Source organism: Chrysochloris asiatica, unplaced genomic scaffold (assembly GCF_000296735.1).
Source record: "Chrysochloris asiatica unplaced genomic scaffold, ChrAsi1.0 scaffold00127, whole genome shotgun sequence".
Taxonomy (NCBI): domain Eukaryota; kingdom Metazoa; phylum Chordata; class Mammalia; order Afrosoricida; family Chrysochloridae; genus Chrysochloris; species Chrysochloris asiatica.
The window spans coordinates 4029963-4048666 of record NW_006408645.1 but is presented as its reverse complement, the minus strand read 5'-3'; the positions used below and the strand labels follow the sequence as shown (position 1 = coordinate 4048666).

At 42.3% G+C, this 18704-nt stretch overlaps 1 protein-coding gene across 1 annotated transcript in view; it reads left to right on the top strand.

The window, feature by feature from the left end:
• ITGA9 (integrin, alpha 9) overlaps positions 1 to 18704 on the top strand; it is a 497442-nt gene that overhangs the window by 28167 nt on the left and 450571 nt on the right. The window contains exons 2-3 of the mRNA XM_006869158.1: positions 4064 to 4191; positions 6072 to 6178. Coding sequence (XP_006869220.1) covers positions 4064 to 4191; positions 6072 to 6178 — 235 coding nt within the window. The remainder of the gene's footprint in view (positions 1 to 4063; positions 4192 to 6071; positions 6179 to 18704) is intronic.

The window sequence follows — 18704 nt, the reverse complement described above, 5'->3', positions numbered from 1 at the left end:
GCAGACAGCAAGGGACCAATGAACAGATGCCAAAAGAAAAGAATGTCCACACCTTTATCTCAGCGGTTCTGCCAGGCATCTGTGGCAGCTCTGATCCTTTCCCCACGTGGTCTCACCCAAGATGGCGGCACCTGGAGCAGCCGAGGATCCTGGACTAGAAAGCAATGGATTTCTTGCTTCTGCCACAAATTTCCCCAGCTGTGAGCCTTCCAACCTTCTAAGTATTCCTTTATATGTGGTTCCAAGTTCTGGGACCATCCCCTAAACCTGCTTGGTCAGGTATTCTGTGTTGTTGTTGGCAGAGCTCTCTGCTATATGTCCATCCGATCCGCCATCTTGTTTGTTCTTCCCCACATCTCTTTTTACCAGACCCATGTAGACAAGATGAAAACTATTCAGTGGGGATTCTGTTGTCCCCTGCACACTCTTCAACTAAACTCCCTCTTGAAACTTTGTAAGCCAGTCACTTCGTGCCTTTACCATCCCCTCATTTTAGGTAGCCAATGTCTAAATTGCCCATATATACCCTGTGTACAGAAAGGATTGCATTGATAATTGATGTGAAGACTCCTTCCCTCTCTGTTGGTACTTTGAACTACTACATCCATGAATATAGGTCAAGTTCATCCAATTGTAGTAGCAAGTAAAGTTTCGCTGAAGATAATGAAAAAACAGTTCCAGGTGTAAATGGATAGGGAGCTGCCAGAAATTCAAGCTAGATTCAACAGAGGATGTGAAATCAAGGATATCATTGCTGATGTCAGATGGATCTTGGCTAAGAGCAGGGAATACCAGAAAGATGTTTCCTTTTGTCTTATTGACTATGCAAAAAGGCTTCTTTCTAACTGATCATGACAAGCTGTAGATAACATTCCAAGAATGGGTATTCTAGAACACTTAATTGCACTCATGAGGAATCTATACATAGACCAAGATGTAGTTGTTTGAACAGAACAAGGGAACACTGCATAGTTTAAAATCAGAAATGGTATACAACATGGTTGTATTCTTTCACATATTTTTTCATTCTGTATGCTGAACAAATAGTCTGAGAAGATGGATTATATGAAGAAAAACGTTGAGTCAGATTGGAGGAAGACTCATTAACAACCTGGGATATACAGATGATAAACCTTGCTTGCTGGAAGCGAAGAGGATTTTCAATGCTTACTGATGAAGATAAAAGACTTCAGCATGGATTATACCTCAATGTAAAGAAAACAAAATAAATATGTGTATGAAAGCTGGAGAATGACTGAGGAAGGTTAAAGATGATTTGATGCATTTGAATTCTGGTGTTGGTGAAGAATATTGCAAGTACCATGGATGCCAGAAGAACAAACAAATCTGTCTTTGAAGAAATACATCCAGAATGTTCCTTAGACACAAGGATTGTGAGACTTTGTCTCTCATACTTTGGATACGTAAACAGGAGAAAGCAGTTCATAAAAAAGGACATCATGATTGATTTATTAGAGGGTAAGCTAAAACGAGGACAATCCTCACTGAAATAGATTGATTCAGTGATTGTAACAGTGAACTCAAATATAATGCTTGTGTGGCTGGTGCATGACTGGACAGTGTTTTGTTCTGTTGTACATGAGTTGCTATGAGTCAACAGGAAAAACAAAATAAAACCCAACAACTATCCGTTTACAGTCTCTCAGATTCATTTGCACTCTGTGTCATGTTTTAAGATACTGAAGCGTAAACATTTCTTCTCTGCCATTTAACGTAGTGTTAAATTTTGTCATTAGGGATTCCTAGAAGAATGCTGCAGAATGAAGAGGCTTCTCTTCCTTGTTCCAGCATGTTTTCTTTTCCTTCTTGCCTCTGTGACATATAACAGTGAATGGCATGAGGTTTCCCCAACTACCCTTCCATTCCCTGCCCCCATCCTTGGATATCCAGAGGATGATTTCCCAATTAGTTCATAGGCGCTTGCATTGCAGTTTTCTGCCTGCCAGCCGTGACCTCTGTAGCACATCAGCAAACTTCACCATCCAGTGGACCTTAACCACACTGTCTCCAGTGAAGTCTGACTCTCAGGCTTGGGGGGCTCTTCCAGTTGTGTCTTCTCTGGGTACTCTCAGTTCCAAAGGAAGTGGGTGTTCCCTATTACTGCTTTTTCTGTTTTCTTTATAGTTGTCTTTACTCTTTTGTACTTAATTCCCTGTTAACTACTTAATAGTTCTCTAGTTAAAATTTCCTTGTTGACTTGACTAGGATAGTTTCTGTCTCCTGAGTGGACCCTGACTGATAAAATATGAATATTCACAATAGGAGGGATAAAGACTATAATTAACCTCATTTGGGTTAAATGCTAACCACCAAAATGAATTTTGATGCCAGGCTTAACCAAAAAACCAACATATAGTTTTCAAAGCATTATGGGTTTAAGAATTGTAGGTAAGGGAACGGGAACTTGAACTTTCTTTTCTTTTATTGTTGTTCTTTCTTAATGTGTGAGAGCTTAAATTCTAAGTAAGCATTTGGCTCTCAGAAGACTGGTTTACAGTGGGAGCCCTAACTCCATTTGGACTCTTGACATACAGTCAGTGTCTGTTTGCGTTCCTTCTGACCATTAGCTGGTAATATAAAAAGCTTTGGCCTTGGGAAGAGTGTGTTTAAAAGTAGCCCTCCCAGAGAGAGTCAGTCTTACCCTCAGGGACTTGCCTGGGTGTGCTCTTAGTGGAAATTGGTGTACCAGGGCAGCATGGTCATGATTATATTCCAACCAAGGTGGTTGTAAGGCTAGAACCAATCTGGTAAACTTTTCTAATCTGCAATAGTGTAAATACCCCAATCATGGTCCCTTTCCCAATTCCTTAGTCCCACCTGTGACAGTGCTGAATTGATAGGTCATCAATCATGATTTTATGGCAATTCCCATTGTTTTCCTTGTTCTTTAATTAACCACAAGTTTGTGCATCCTTTGGACACCATTATGGCTTCATACTAACGATATCCCTCGTCTGGATGATTCATCTTTGTCTTGTCTTTGTCTTCTTGCTTAAGACATAATGAAGGGGTCTCTAAAATAAAATAAAAATAAAAGTTAATGGTATAAAGTGAACTTTTAAAAAGCAGGGAATACCTGTACCATGGGCCTCTGGGTTTCTTCTAATTTTTGGTTATTACGTATTAGCCTGTGAACATTTTTTTATGTCTCTTGGTAGACATATGTAAGTATTTCTATTGGCTATACAAGTATTCCTAGAAACAGAACATGGTGGTAAGTATATGTTCAATTGTATTAGAAGCCACTGAATATATTTTGAAAGTAGTTGTAACAGTTTATACTTTTATCAGCAGTGTAGTTCCAGTTGCTCCACATCCTTGCCAGTAGTTGATGTTTTCAGTCTTCTTGGTTTTAGCCTTCTGGTAGGTGTATTTCATTTGGATTTTATTTAGAATAACTAATATAATTGGACACTTTTTCATATGATTATTGGCCACTTAGATATTTTATTTTGTGAGATACCCATTCAAGTTTTGAATCATTATTCATTTGTCTGTGCTACTGATCTGTAGGAATTTTATTTTTATAGATTTTGTATGGGAACCTTTTATTGGTTCTATATTCCAACCATCCCTTAAGTATTTAATATGATCTAGTAGACATATTATAGGTACCCACCTTTACTCCCGTGTATGGTCTGTAGTACTTGCTTTCCAAAGGTCCTTTCTGCTTAGAACATTCTGTTGGGGAATTCTCCAGCTGCATGCCATCCTGATGAGACCCTAGGAGCACTGCCCAGCATGAACCTGGAGTGACAATTTCCAGGGCATTACTGAGGGCTAGCATGGTAGCTGGGGTCCTCTCATTGTTGGATGGCCAGGCTCCTTCTATACCCTAACAGGACTTCTTCCTTACTGAGAATAAAACACTGCCTCTAGGACTGACTGAGAAGGGGGATGTGTACACACACCATGTGTCCTGCTATCATAGGGTTTATGGTGAACATTCAGCCAGAACCCTGTGACTGAGTGAAGATTTTACCATATTCCTCCTCTTTCCTGGTTCTGGGTGTGACAGATGTGCTGTCTTCTTGATGTGCAGGGTCCTTGTGGGTGCACCAAAGGCAGATTCCAAGTATAGCACCTCAGTGAAGTCCCCTGGAGCTGTGTTCAAGTGCCGTGTCCATACCAACCCCGACCGGAGATGCACCGAACTGGACATGGCTCGAGGTGGGTGGAGCTTTTTTTCTGAGGTCTGTGGGTAGATGTCACTGCCAAGGTGGACATGGGTTCTGCACCCTCACCCTTTCCTCTTTGTATTCTCATGGTAATCTTATCATTCATGCATGCATGCATGCATCCATCCATCCATCTGTCCACACAGTAAAAAATATATATCAAGTACATATTGCTTACTGTACCCTGGGCTACAATAGTGGACAAAACAAAGAAATTTCCTGCTATTCTACGTCTTGCATTTTAGTGGATAAGGGAGACATAAAAGGAAATAATCGAGGGAGGAAAAACCAGAGGGAAAGTGGGTATTGGATATAATCTACATTGGAGGCCTTCTGTGGTGCTGTGGGCTAATGCGCTGGACTGTAAAGTCAATTTGAACCACAAGGTAGGCGGTTCAAGCTCACCAGCTACTCTTTGGACACCCTCCCTATACAGGGTTGCTATGGGTCGGAATCTACTTGACAGCACTTAACCACAACAACAACAGGGTCAAACAAGGGGAAGTGACTTTTACACACTATTTAGTCTAGCAGGGGAGGCAGAGCTTCCAAGCAGAGGAAGTGGTTTGTCATTTTGAAGGATAGTGTGTGGACTATAGAGTAGCTGGAATGGTGATCCCAGCGAGAGTAGATGCAGATGACTTTGGAAAGGTAGGCAGAACTAGCTCACACAGGGCCTACCAGGTCCAGCGTAAGGGGTTTGGATTTTATCCTATGAACAAAGGGAAGTTCATTAAAAGCATCAGTAAATGTTGTTATTATTATTTTACGTGAGGCTGTAAATCTTTACGGGAGCAGAAAGCCTCATCTTTCTCCCATGAAACAGCTGGTAATTTCGAACTGCTGACTATGAATGAGATTAGCAGCCCGATTTATAATCCTGAAAGATATAATTTGATAGATATTCTCAAAAGCTCACTTTTAGTCCTCTGAAAAGTGTATCATTTTATGAATCATATAAATCTGCCTGAGTTCAGAACCCAGAGCTTCCAGTTATGAGTTGGGACTTACTGGAAACATTAGCCTCTTAGACCTCAATTCCTTACTTGTAAAATCAGGACTAAAGTACCTACCTCATAAAGATTACCTTGAGAAAATTAAATGAGGTAATGAAAGTAAATACATAGGACCAGGCTTGCTATATTGTAGTTGTCAATAATTGTTGTTGTTAAGTTCCTTCGAGTAGATTCTGACCCGTAGCAACCCGGAGCGACTAGTGAGCTTGAACAGCCGATCTTGTGATTCAAACCAACTTTGCAGCCCAGTGCATTATCCCACAGTACCACAACAAGACTTAGTGAAACAATAAAACAACCAAACAGTAATTAGGAACTATTTTATTTAATTATCATGCTAAGCCCTTACTTTCTTTGTAGCCCTTTCCCATCAAGACCTTCTAATTTTTTGTTTTTTTAATGAAGACTTGTCATGATTTTTTTTTAGCAGAAAACGAGAGGCCCCCTAGAGAGGTACTGTCTAGTGCTGTTGAACTTGTTGGTTTACAAACTGTTGGTGGTACATAAAAAATGGAGGTGCTTGCATTGGGACTGCTTCCTTCTTTGAGAAAATCTTGCTGTGAAGAAAGGTTGGTTGAATTCAACTGTATACATAATGATAGAGTTGCTTTATGCTGTTACCAACTCCCAAACTCCTCGTGGGCTAAAAAACTCAACATTCAGATTTGCTGCCATTGAGTCAATTCCAACTCATAGTGATACTGTATAGGGTTTTTGTGGCTACAAGGCTTCTCTACTGGGGAAGAAAGCCTCTTCTTTCTCTAATAACAAGTGTTTGGCATTGGACCACCTTTTGAAAAGCGTCCAGCAAAACATCATTTCTTAACCCAAGTTGGCATTCCTCTTTTTCCTCCAGGGAAGAATCGTGGCACCCCATGTGGAAAGACTTGCCGGGAGGACAGGGACGATGAGTGGATGGGGGTGAGCCTGGCTAGGCAGCCCAAGGCTGACGGTCACGTGCTGGTAAGTCTCTGGGGGGCGCTGTTGGGAGAGGGGCACTTTAGGAAAGAATGACTTTGATCTTTTAGGAACGTCGTATAGCATGGTGACAAAGGCCTGACTTTGAGCATACTGCTGGTGTGGCACTGTAAGATAAACACTGGATGGCCAAACAAAAGGATCAGCAGTTCAAACCTACCACCTGCTCCTTGGAAACTATACATGGTTGCTATCAGTTGGAACTGACTCTACAGCACTTTAATAACAACAACAACTTGTACAAATGACTCATGTTTTTATTTTCTTCATTTGTCAAATGCTGATAATGTTGGCCCAAGGAATAAGATGTGTCTATTGAAAAATGACAGATTAAATGTATGTGAAACGTGCTTTGTAAATTTCATTGAGCCCATAAGTATTTTTTATGTTTTTTAAAATTGAGACATGATTTACATAAAATGCACAGGTTTTGAGAGTACAGTTTTGGGTATCAACAATTGTTTACACCTGCAGAGCCATCATCCCATCAAGATATACAATAAATTTCCATCGTCCCAAAAGAATTCTCAGAAGTCCCTCCCCCAGCATAACCATTTTGATTTGTGTTTACTACTGATTGCTTATGCTTTCTAGAACTTCTTATAATGGAATTGTAAGGCTTCTTTACTCAAAATAGTATTTTTGAGATGAATCCATGTTGTCTCTATCAGTAATTCCTTTATATTTGTTCATTTCTATATTATTTACAGTATTACATTTTATGAAGTATATGCTGTTACTGTTCATTAGTCATTTGCCTCCCAAAGTGCATGGAGGAGATACAAAGAAAGAAAAGTCTCTGCCCTTGGCTCTTGATCTCTTAAATTTGTACTGTCCAATAGGAAAGTCACTAGCGCTTATGACTGGTGCCTCCTGTGTTGTTGGACAACCAGACAGAGAATATTTCCATCATTGCAGCAATCTTTATTGGACTCAACAAAAAATTGGAATTTTAATTGTGGCAGAGGCTTTGCTTTCTTTTTCTTTTTTTAAAGCTTTCATTGTGAGTTGAGTGATAGTTTACATGGGAGCACATTGGTTTTGCACTCAACCTATCGTCTTTTTTTTTCATTGGAATGATTACAGTCCCATCCATGCATCAGTGGTTAACAGTATTTGCTTCCATTCCCTCTGTGTTTTGTTTGTTTGTTTTTTTTGATGTACACAAAAACAGGAATATATAATCATTTAAACAACCAAAGGACACATTCTGCAAGCCCTCCTTCTGGCTGCCAGCGTTTCTCTTTCCATGAGTCTACAGTCCTCAGCTGTTCTATCTCTCTTTGACGTCATCTCTGCCTTCATCTTTGGTGTTGCTGCTTCTCTGGATGGGGTCCCATATTCTGCTCATGCTCTTCTCTCTGGATGGTCTTAGGGCCCTCTGTTCCTAGACTGTAAGATTAACTACTCCCCCCTTTTTGTTACCTTTACAGTTGTGACAGTCGCAATTAGTCATGATAACAATTATTCACTATTGAATCAGAAGAATTCTATCCCATTGCCTTTTTTTTTTTGTATTAAATGTTTTTATTTTGGATTGAGTGAAAGTTTACAGGGCACATCATCAGCTTCACATTCAACCATTCATATAGCTTGTTTCATTACATTGATTATTATCCCCTCCATATATCATCAGTTAACAGTGTTTCTCTCTATCCTCTTTACCTTTTTTTTTTTGGGTGGGGGGGATCTTGCCTTTTTGGAATTTACAGTCTCGGCTTTTAGGAAAGGTTTTTACATTTGTCTGTGGATATCCAGGGCTCATGTATGAGATTACTAACAAGCATTACTGAATAATCAGATGAGGGACAGTTTGCTATGTCTACTAGGTGGCTAAAGTCTGATCCTCAGAGCCTATGGTTTGGACGGTCAACAATGCTTGGACCCACAGGGTCTTGACCTCCTGACCGGGTCTGCACGGTCTGCATCAGATTCCCCCTTATTGTTTGTTTGTTTGTTTAAGGGACACTGCCTGTCTTAGGCGGTCAGTGCGAATTCCTCAGTCTTACCCGTCATCGAAACTCATTGCAGCATGGCAATGGCTCTGTCTTAGGTTGCTGAGGTTCCACGTGATCCTTACCCGTCTCTGGCCACACGTCCAGCATAAACAGCCACCATCTGAGGAAGGCAGGAAGGGAGGAGATCGGCTGGGGACCCCATACGCAAGACGTTGCCAGCCCACCACCTGCTCTAAGGTGACCAAGCAGGATCACTATGCTGAGGTTCAATCAAGTTCTTAGGGGATCTTACTCTCTAGCAGGGGTAGCAGATTGGTAGCCACTCAGTGCTCACTTTGAGAATTACTTATATCATAAATTTGAGCATGTAGCTGATGAATATCCACAGACAAGTGGATATTATTTCACAACCTCCTAAAATGCTGTTGGATTAAGTTCCAATCAAGTTCTGGATTACTGAAAGATAACACAAATCTACTTATACCATGAATAACCTTAGCTGGGAGTGTAATCTGGATACATTGGGTCTTGTTTCCCTTAAGCGATCTTCATTTCTCTAAAGCATTTAGTCTGTTTTGTAAACCTTTATCTATTTACTCTTGGATCATATGAGCGAGACTAATATCCCTAGACAGTTGATTTACATGGTGGGCAGGGCAAAAAAAGGTAACAATTCCTATTAGTGCAGTGATTCTTGACATGAGAGCAAAGACACATGGCACATATAAGGGCCAGGCACCGCAATGATTTGCCTAGCTTCTGAAAACTTTAACAGGCAATACAATCTACGATGGTTGATGGACGATTGCAAAATCAGTAACATCTATTAACTCCCCATTCCCCACGCCCGACAAGCAAAGCAGCAGAATGTCTCTGGGGTTTAACCAGTTCTCTAAGGGTTAAACAGTTCTTAAAGTCTTCTCTGCTGTGGAAACGGCTGGCTGGCTCCTTGGTGCTCTTGCCGGGGGTGGGGGGTGGGGGTGGGGCTCAATCGAGATGCAGATGACATCCCTCTTTCAGGTGGGTCTTCGGTGAATGCTGCCCATTGCCTTTTAACATACTCATCTAGACATGATGAAAACTATTCAGTGGGGATTCTACCTTCCCCTCCACACTTGTTTCCTTTGAAAAGTTTTATTGTTGTTGTTGAAGTATAAAACTACTTACTTAACACACACAACTTTGAGTGTACAGCAGGGAGAAGTTTTCTATGCATACACTCCTCTGTCCACATTTCTTATACCTGTGAAGGCTCCCTCATGCCCTTGTCAGTCAGTACTCCCTCCCAGCTGACATAACCAGTGTTCTGATGTCAGAGACCTCTTCTTGCCATTCATTGGTATATGTTTAAAAGCATGAGATTGAGAAAGGAAAATAGTACCACTAGGAGCTCTGGTAGCGTAGTGGTTACGAATCGGGCTGCGAGCCTTAAGGTCAGCGGTTCGAAACTACCAGCCGCTCCGCGGGAGAAAGATGAGGCTTTCTACTCCCGTAAAGATTTACACCCTCGGAAACCCTGTACAGGGTCGCTATGGGTCGGACCCGACTCGATGGCACTTAACAACAACAACAACAACAGCTGTCACTTACTGAAGGCTTCCTTTGAACCACATGCTGTAAAATTGGGGGTTTTCTATATATCATTTTATCCCCTGGAAAACAAGTTTTCCTTTCCTTAAGGAGCTTGGCAAAATATTTCTATCACTTGTCTGAGGAATCCACTTTTGTATTAAATATTTTGATGGCAGAAGTTGTTAACTCAAATTCTGCCTTCTTTCTGCACAAATCAAGCGTCTCCTTTTCTGCTGGGTCCGAGGGAGGGAGGAAGCAGCTGGATGCTATCATCAACATCGCAGAGCCTCCCTCCAGGGATCTGTTGTTATAGGTCCTGCTGAGGCCCTCTTCTCCCACCCTCCATTTGTCTTGTTTCCATTCCTGAATCACTGTCACTGTCTGGCCCTGGACTTTCTCCAAGTCTCTGCATTCCTCCAGATGTGGTGGCTTGACCCTGGCTGGCCAACTCAGCCCCTGAAGGGACAGAATGCTTGTTTGCCATGCTGCATATAAAGAGAGGTGGGGGAGAATCCACCTATATAAATCAAAGGGTGGACTGAGATCAGGGTTCAGAAAAAAACAAGGAGGAGGCAGTGGGCTGGTGGCAGCACACATACTTTTAGATACTACTCCACTGCTTAGGGAGATCTCCCCAGGTACTGGGAGTGAAAGGTTCTTAAGAGCCTGGAGTCTCAAGGCAGAGTTTGTTCTGTTGAACATAATTCCTCTTCCCATGGAAAGATAACCTTAATTTGGCTGAGAACTTGATACCAGATTGCATGACAGAGGTTTCCATGTTCCTACAAATTGACATCAAGAAAGGACTGTGTCTGGGGACATGGCAGCAGGGAGGATCTTGGGAAGATTTAGCAAAGGAAGCTGCGAAGGAAAAGCTGGAGCATTTGTGGATAATGGTGCTGTGGATAATCACGTTCTAATTAATTCTAGACTGAGCTGCTCTTCTCATGTTTTACACAATTACTGAATCATCCATTTACTAAGGCGCTCTGCTCTTGGTAAGCTCTGGAGAACGAGAGGGGCATCTAACAGTGCCCACTGCTCGTTTTGCACATAAGCTCTCTTGCTAGGAAGGGCTTATCTGAATTCTGTCTGTCATCACCCTCCTCTTCACGCTTCACTTTCAACTCTGCCTTCTTCATGAAGTCCAACAGGAGGCTTCTGCCCTGTGCTGTCTTGGAACAACCCTAGCACCGTTCGGAGCATTAGGACCTCAACTTATATTACTTTATACTGTATGGATCATTTATTTTGCATGTGTGCCCTTGTTTCTGGAAGACACTTGAGGGTCAGAGACCAAATATTTGACCCCTTTTCACTCCCAATGCCTGGGGAGATCTCCCCAAGGATTGAGAAATAGTTTGTAAAAAAGAGTGTCTGGAACAATAAAAGGTTGGAGTGTCAATATTAAAACAATTAGAAACGGAGTTAGTTGCCATCTCCTTTTGGTGACTGATTCTAAGTGGCTGGTGGAAGCATGAGGTGAAATGCTCTTTGGAAAGGACAGTTGACAACGAGATACAAAGAGTGGCCACCTCATTCATGCTTGTATTTTGAAGGCCTTGCGTATTTATTTGCTTGTTGTTTGATCTCACAATTTTACCTACCAGGGTCTGCTGGGAGGCAAGCATTAATTTGTTATTTCTTTAAAAAAAGAGCAAGATCTGTATTGTTCAAACATATTTTTGAGAAATTAAAAGGTACCTTGGAGTGTGATTCATTAAGACCTGTGTCACCAAGGGTGGCCTCTTAGGAGCCTGGTGTTGCGTTTGGCGACACGAAGGTGTGGTGACCACTTTTTTTTTTTTTTAAATGGAAATCTATTGCTGCTTTCAAAGTAAAGAGCAAAAGGGAGAATTTGCAAGTTGTGATGGAGTGAAGTGTCTCAGTAACAAATTTCTGGACCATGGACACAGCAACCAACTCTAGTAAGGCCCAGGGCATTGATCAGTCTTGACTTCTGGTCTTGGTGGTCCTTCCCGTGCTGTTGTAGGGAACAGTGGTACCAGGCATGACTACAACATCGTGAATGGATCAGACAGAACTGCTTTAATTCTGAGCCCAGCTCTTCAAGTTACTAGTTGGGACTTCCTGGAAATGTTCTTACATTCCGTTCTCACATTCTTACCCTGTGGCTCCTAGTGTTTAAGAGATAAGGAAAAAAAAAATCACTTCCGACAGTAATCACTGACCAAACCCAGTATGGGCACTATCTACTTCTCTCTGGCCTTGGTGGGCAACTTAAAACATTCAAGTCTGACGTTCTGCTTTTAATCAGTCTCCAAGGTTCCAAGACAACAAATAATTTCAGCTCTTACATAACCTCTGGACAGAAGCTGTGCTCTCTAACTCTATCTCCCTGACATTTCCTTCCTAAATATCAGCACTACCTCTATCTCTTCACCGCTTCCCTCTGCCCAGTCTCTCAAAGCCACAGGGGACGTTGTGCATTTGCTTCTGTTGCTTTGCTTCCTGGTTGTTGTTGGTGTTCTTTTTCTGTTGTTGTTGTTGTTAATTTTTATTTTAATGAACATTTTATTGAATGATAACATACCTGCACAACAATGCATATTATCAGAGTACACCTTGATGAATAACATTCTCAGAACAACAGTCCCAGTACTCCAAATGCCCCTTCTCATTTCTGTCCCACCTCCCCTTGGTGGGAGAACTTCTTGGGGGGTCTTGGGACATCATAATCCTGACATCTTCCAGCCTACTCCCTACTACCCACGGCTCTCAGCAGTCAGAGCCTGGCCCAGGCTGTAGGGTGTGGACCTGGAGGCCTGCAAACAGCTCTGGCCATCTGTATATGGTGAGAGCATGGGGTGCAGTCGGGGACTGACATGCCTTTGTGGCCGAGCTGGCAGGAGAAGCTCAATACTTCCTCCGCTACCCCCGAATAAGGATGTGCTGTTTCCATATTGACAAAAAAGACCTGTGAAATAAATTGTTCATTTTCATCCTCATTTTTTCATCTTTCGGGAAGAAAAACAACACTTGTAAGTTGAAATATGTCAGATTCTAAGATTTGGGGTAATGCCATACACTCCTCTCTCTTGCAACTATTTGGAATCTAATGGCCTTTGAACCGGTCTCACTGTTTTCAAAGATTTCTCCCGTTTTCTGTTTGTCTTCCCAGCTGTGCTCCCATTTCTCCCTCACAACAGAACTCATTCGGAGAGATGGATGGAGTTCTTAGTGCTTTAAGACAGTCTCAGGGATTCTTGTTTTTTTAAAAATTGATGTGTGTGTGTATATAATGACAATCAGGACTGAATATGGTCTTTCTATAACTTACATTAAGAGACACTGGTCCTTGTTTTCCCTCTCTGGCGCTTGGGTCTCTGATCTCACAGAATGCCTTAATTTTGGTTTAGCGTGAAATGAAGTATTTGGATGTTCTAGGAATTGTCCAAGATCACTCCTTAAACAGTTTATGGCACTTAATAAAATGAGGAGGTAATAAATAAGATATTAAATGCAGCAAAGCCTTCCTTTTGAGTTTCTCATTCATCTGGCTGTCAGAGACTGCACCATTATAAACATCTGCCTCTTGTTGCAGAGCCTCCAACACAGAAATACAGTTGAATAGGTGACGCCTCAGAAGCCAGGGCTTTGCTGAATCCATAAAACCAAATCATCAGCCATCAAGGTGATACCCACTCATAGTGACCCTAGAGGACACAGTAGAACTGCCCAGTAGAGTTTACAAGACTGTAGTCTTTACGGAAACAGCCTGTCTTATCTTTATCCCAGAGCAGCTGATGGGTTCGAACTGCTCACCATTAGCATATGAGCACTTAACCACTGTGCCACCAGGGCTCCTTAAATCCATTGTTGTTGTTGTTGTTAAGTGCCATCGAGTCGGTTCCGACCCATAGCGACCCTGTACAGGGTTTCTGAGGGTGTAAATCCTTACGGGAGTAGAAAGCCTCATCTTTCTCCCGCGGAGCGGCTGGTAGTTTCGAACCGCTGACCTTAAGGTTCGCAGCCCGATTCGTAACCACTACGCTACCAGAGCTCCTTAAATCCATAAACAATTATAATTCAGGGAGTATAATTAATTTGATTATTAATTAAGCAGTGAGCCCTGGTGTGACACTATAGGGTCAGCACTAGACTGGAACCATAAGGTCGACAGTTCAAACCCACCAGCCACTTTCAGAAACCCTAGGCAGGGTTGGCATGAGTCAGAACCAACTTGATGGCACACAACAAAAAACAATTAGGTAATATTAAATGGTTCAAGTTTATAAGCCAACCAGAACTGAGTAAGAATTAAATATTTTTTAAAAGCACTTTTAATTATGTAGCATAGCCATGCATACATGTTTCAAGACCTCAGTTGCTAATCACTGAAGTGGATGTTGAACACTGCTAAGTTGATCTAGATGCCTACATCTGACTTTTTTAGCAACCCCGAAAGATGGGGAGGTGATCTTGTCTTAGAATGCCTATTGTCCATCAGTGGACATTGAGAATCAGGATGCTGTGTCCTACTTCACAGAGCTAGTAAGTACTGCTAAAAGGACCAAAATCCATAGTGTCTGAGTTCTTGTAAAACTCCTCTTACCTGAGAAGCCGTCAGAACCCACCACTTGAGGCAGGTCTGGAAGCTGTGTATTATCTTTAATCTCTGTGGTGTGATTAGGGTTCCTGAGTGACACAAATGTAACCTAAAGGAGTCCTGGTGTGGTGCTGTAAGATAAGCACTGGACTACTTAGCACAAAACCTTATTCAGGATCACTATGAGTCATTGACACATTAATCTAAAGGTTGGCAGTTTGACCCAACCCAGCAGCACCATAGGAGAAAGCCCTATCAGACTGCTTACATAAGGTTGTTGTTGGTAAGGCCGTAGAGTTGGTTTTAACTCACAGTGACCCTGTATAGGTTTTCCAAGGAGCAACTGGTGAATTTGAACTAGCAACCCTGTGGATCAAACTGACCTTGCGGTCTAGTGCTTCATCCCACAGCACCACACCAGGGCTCCTATATAAGGATTGTTGTTGTTGTTGTTATGTGCCGTGGAGTTGGTTCCGACTCATAGCGACCCTGTACAGGGTTTCCGAGGCTGTACATCTTTACGGGAGCAGAAAGCCTCATCTTTCTTCCGCAGAACAGCTGGTAGTTTCGAACAGCTGACCTCGTGGCTCATAGCCTGATTTGTAACCACTACGCTAAGGATACCAGCCAAGAAAATGCTATGGAGCAATTCTGATCTGTAACATCTGGGGTCTGCGTAAGTCAGAAACGACCAGGCACAACAGGTGTTTTTTGTTTTATGGAGTGACTGTCTGTTTAATGATATAGTGTATTAGCTTTTTGAACTATTGCATTTCAGTCTATGGTATTTTGGCACAAAACAGTACCAAGGAGGAGGTGTAAAGGTAGTTCTCAGTGTAAATAGTCACAAGAGATTGTTTTATGTAATTTAATTCATAGGGGACAACCATGTACGTAAACTCAGGATTCAAGGGTCACTCTGAGTGTGTTTTTTGTTTTTGTATAGAGGGTGGCCATTTCAAGGTTCCTGCTGCTGGTTGGCCTTGAAGGAGAGGAACTGAGAGCTTGGTGGGCAATGATTGTATTGTAGAGTGACATCAGGGATAATGAGGCCCTGGAGAGCCCCCTCACTCACTTGAGACTCTGGAGGCTCCATTCATCTTCAGAATGGTTGTTTCAAGGGTCCCTGGGACCTGTGGTAAAGACTGCAAAGACAATACACAGCTTCCAGACCTGCCTCAGGTGGTAGGTTTTGTTGACTTCTCATTGAGGAGTTGGGAGTCTTAAGACATTTCTAGGGAGACAAGAAATGAGACATTGTGGGTTTTAGTCCTGTTAGCAGCAGTCACTGGTTCTGTGACAAAGGACACAACAACCTCAGTGTCCCCTGACGGAAAATGGAAATTCTAAGACCACTTCCCCATCTTTCAGGGTTGCCAAAAAGTCAACTATACAAGTAGATCACTTGGCAGTGTTTCAACATCCTACTTTGGGGAGTAGTGACTAAGGTCTTAAAAACTTGTGAATGGCCATCTCAGATACAACTATTGGTCTCCTCTTCTCTGGAGCAAAGAAGAGTGAAGAAAATCAAAGCCTCAAAGAAATAATTAGTCCAAAGAACTAATGGAGTACGTGAGCCAGAGCCTCCACTACTCAGAGATCAGAAGAATGAGATGGTACCCAGCTATCACTACTTTGATCAGGATCACAATAGAAAGTCCTGGACAGAGAGGGAGAAAAATAATGTAGAACAAAAATTTAAAAACATACTGAAGATGAGACTTAACTAGTTTGATAGAGTCTAAAGGAACCACCAAGACTGTGACTTCTGGATACTTCAGGCCTAGAACTGAGCCTGTCTGCAGATCAACCTTTGCCAAACAGTGGACAGGCCTATAAAGGGAATGATAACACCAGAAAGGAAGGTACTTTGCAGTACACTTAACCATGTTGTTGTTGTTGTTATTAAGTGCCGTCAAGTCGGTTCCGACCCATAGCGACCCTGTACAGGGTTTCCGGGGGTGTAAATCTTTACGGGAGTAGAAAGCCTCATCTTTCTCTCGCGGAGCAGCTGGTAGTTTCGAACCGCTGACCTTAAGGTTCACAGCCCGATTTGTAACCACTTAACCATAGGAGAGCAAAAAGACAGCATTCACCCCAAAGCAAAGGTGACAACACGGGAAGGATGAATGGAAATTGTAGGGAGGAAGTGGGAAGAGGGCTATTGCACTGATGAAACTACAACCAATGTTAGGAGAGAAAAAAAAAATGTGTATAAGTTGTTGAATGGAAAGCATGTTACAGCCTATAGGTTTGGAGGCAACAACCTAAGATGTTAAAAACTCTATTTCAAAATGTGACATTTTAAGAAAATGCATTCATTGGCTAGAGGGAAGTGAACTAATAACAGAAGTGAGTGATGATTGACCACAGGAAACGTGGTGTGCTGGTCCCTGGGCATGCTCTGTGAGTGAACAGAGACTCCCACACAGATCTGGGGTGGCCAGTGTGTCCGTGCGTGAGGCTGGGTGTGTTCTGTGTGGATGGAGTACAGACCAGGGCTATGTCTGGTAGGGCAGAAGGACCATCCAGGTCTATATTCCTGCTGCTGGCACCTAGACCAGTATTTGTCAGAGAGGACTGCTCTGCCTTATGGCGTTTCCTCACAGTGCTGAGAGGGCTGGGAGCTGCCCACTGTGAGCTTCCCTTAAAAGCCCATCAGAGGGCCTCTTTGTCCCTGACATCTCTTCAACTCCTTGAACACACCAAGCTCTTGCTACCCTTGACTTCTCAGCCCTGAACATCCCCTAAGATCTCCACTCAGCCACTTCTCACCTTACTCAGGTCTCTGTTCACATGTCACCTCCTCAGAGAAGCCTTTCCTGATTAGCCTGTCAAAAATAGCCACTTCCGGGCCTGAGGGAACTTTCTCATGAAATAGAAATGTTCTAGGAGGGGAGTTCAAGAAGATCATGGAAAAAGCCCATTATTGTTTTTTTTTTTTTAATTTTTATTATGAACTGAATGATAGTTTATATGGGAGAACATTGGCTTTGCACCATCGTTTCAATGCAATGATTACAATTTCCTTTGTGCATCATCACTCAATAATCCAACAGTATTTGCTTCCATACCCTCTTTTTTTTTTTTTTTTTTGAGGGGTGGAGGATGTACACAAAAATACTCAGGAATATATAATAATTTAAATAACCAAAAGGCACATTCTGCAAGCCTGCCTCCTGGCCGCCAGCACCCACCCAGTCCCTGTCTTTCCATGAGTCCAGAGTTCTCAGCCACTTCCTCTCTTCCTGTCCTCATATCTGTCTCCATCTCTGATGTCACTGCTTCTCTAGATAGGGTCCTGCATTCTTCTTGTGCTCTTTTCCCTTGATGGTCCTAGGGTCCTCTGCTTGTGGACTGTAAGATTGCCTACTCCCCCATATTTGTTACAAAACCTCTGCCTTTATAGTGTGATAGTTGTAATTAGTCATAACAATTAGTCACTATTGAATCACAAGAATCCTATCCCCATCTCCTTTTACCAGACCATCTAGACAAGATGAAAATTATTCAGTGGGGACTCTACTCTTCCACACACACTCTGAAACTAAACTCCCTCTTGAGAACTTGTAAACCAGTCACTTAGTGCCTCTATCGCCCCCTCATTTTAGGTGGCCAGTGTCTAAGTTGCCTGTCTCTATCTACCCTGTATACAGAGGGGATAGGATCGATAGTTGATATGAATACTCCTTCCCTCTCAATTAGCACATTGAGCTACTACATCCATAAGTATAGGTCAGGTTCATCAAATTGTAGCAATTTACACTTATTTCCTTCACCAAAAAAAATTTTTTTTTGTCTAGAACTCTAGTCGAGTTCTGATTATCAAGCTATTGAGGCTAGGTCAGATAAATACTATCTGCAAGTTTGGGTGTTCTTGTGCATCTCCCCTCACTTCATATCAGCTGGATGTTTCATTCTCAGCTTTAGCCCTCTGTGGCTATGTCCTTGTCCATAGGCTCAGGAGACCCCAGGTCTCACTACACTTTGGACCAACCAGCCCTTCCTCTTCTCTTTCTCATCTCCAGGTCGACGGGAGTCTATAGAACGTGGTTGAACTCAGCTTATTTCTTCATTGCTGTCTTTCCCCTCTTCCACTCACCAGTAGACCATCGTAGTCACCAGCAAGTGTACATGCCTGTTTGTGTGTTCCCTTTGAGTTTCAGTCTTAGAGGGGGTTTGTCCTGAAGGGACATGATTACTTGCCTTGATGGCTTCCCAGTGAACAACTTGCTTGTTCTTGTAGTAGCCAATTTTTAAAATTTTTAATTTAAGGTTTTTAAGGATTGAGTGAAAGTTTACAGGGCATATCATCAGTTTTACATCAACAAATCATACACCTTGTTTCATTACAATGATTATAATCCCCTCCATGTACCATCGGTTAACAATATTTCTCTCTATCCACTTT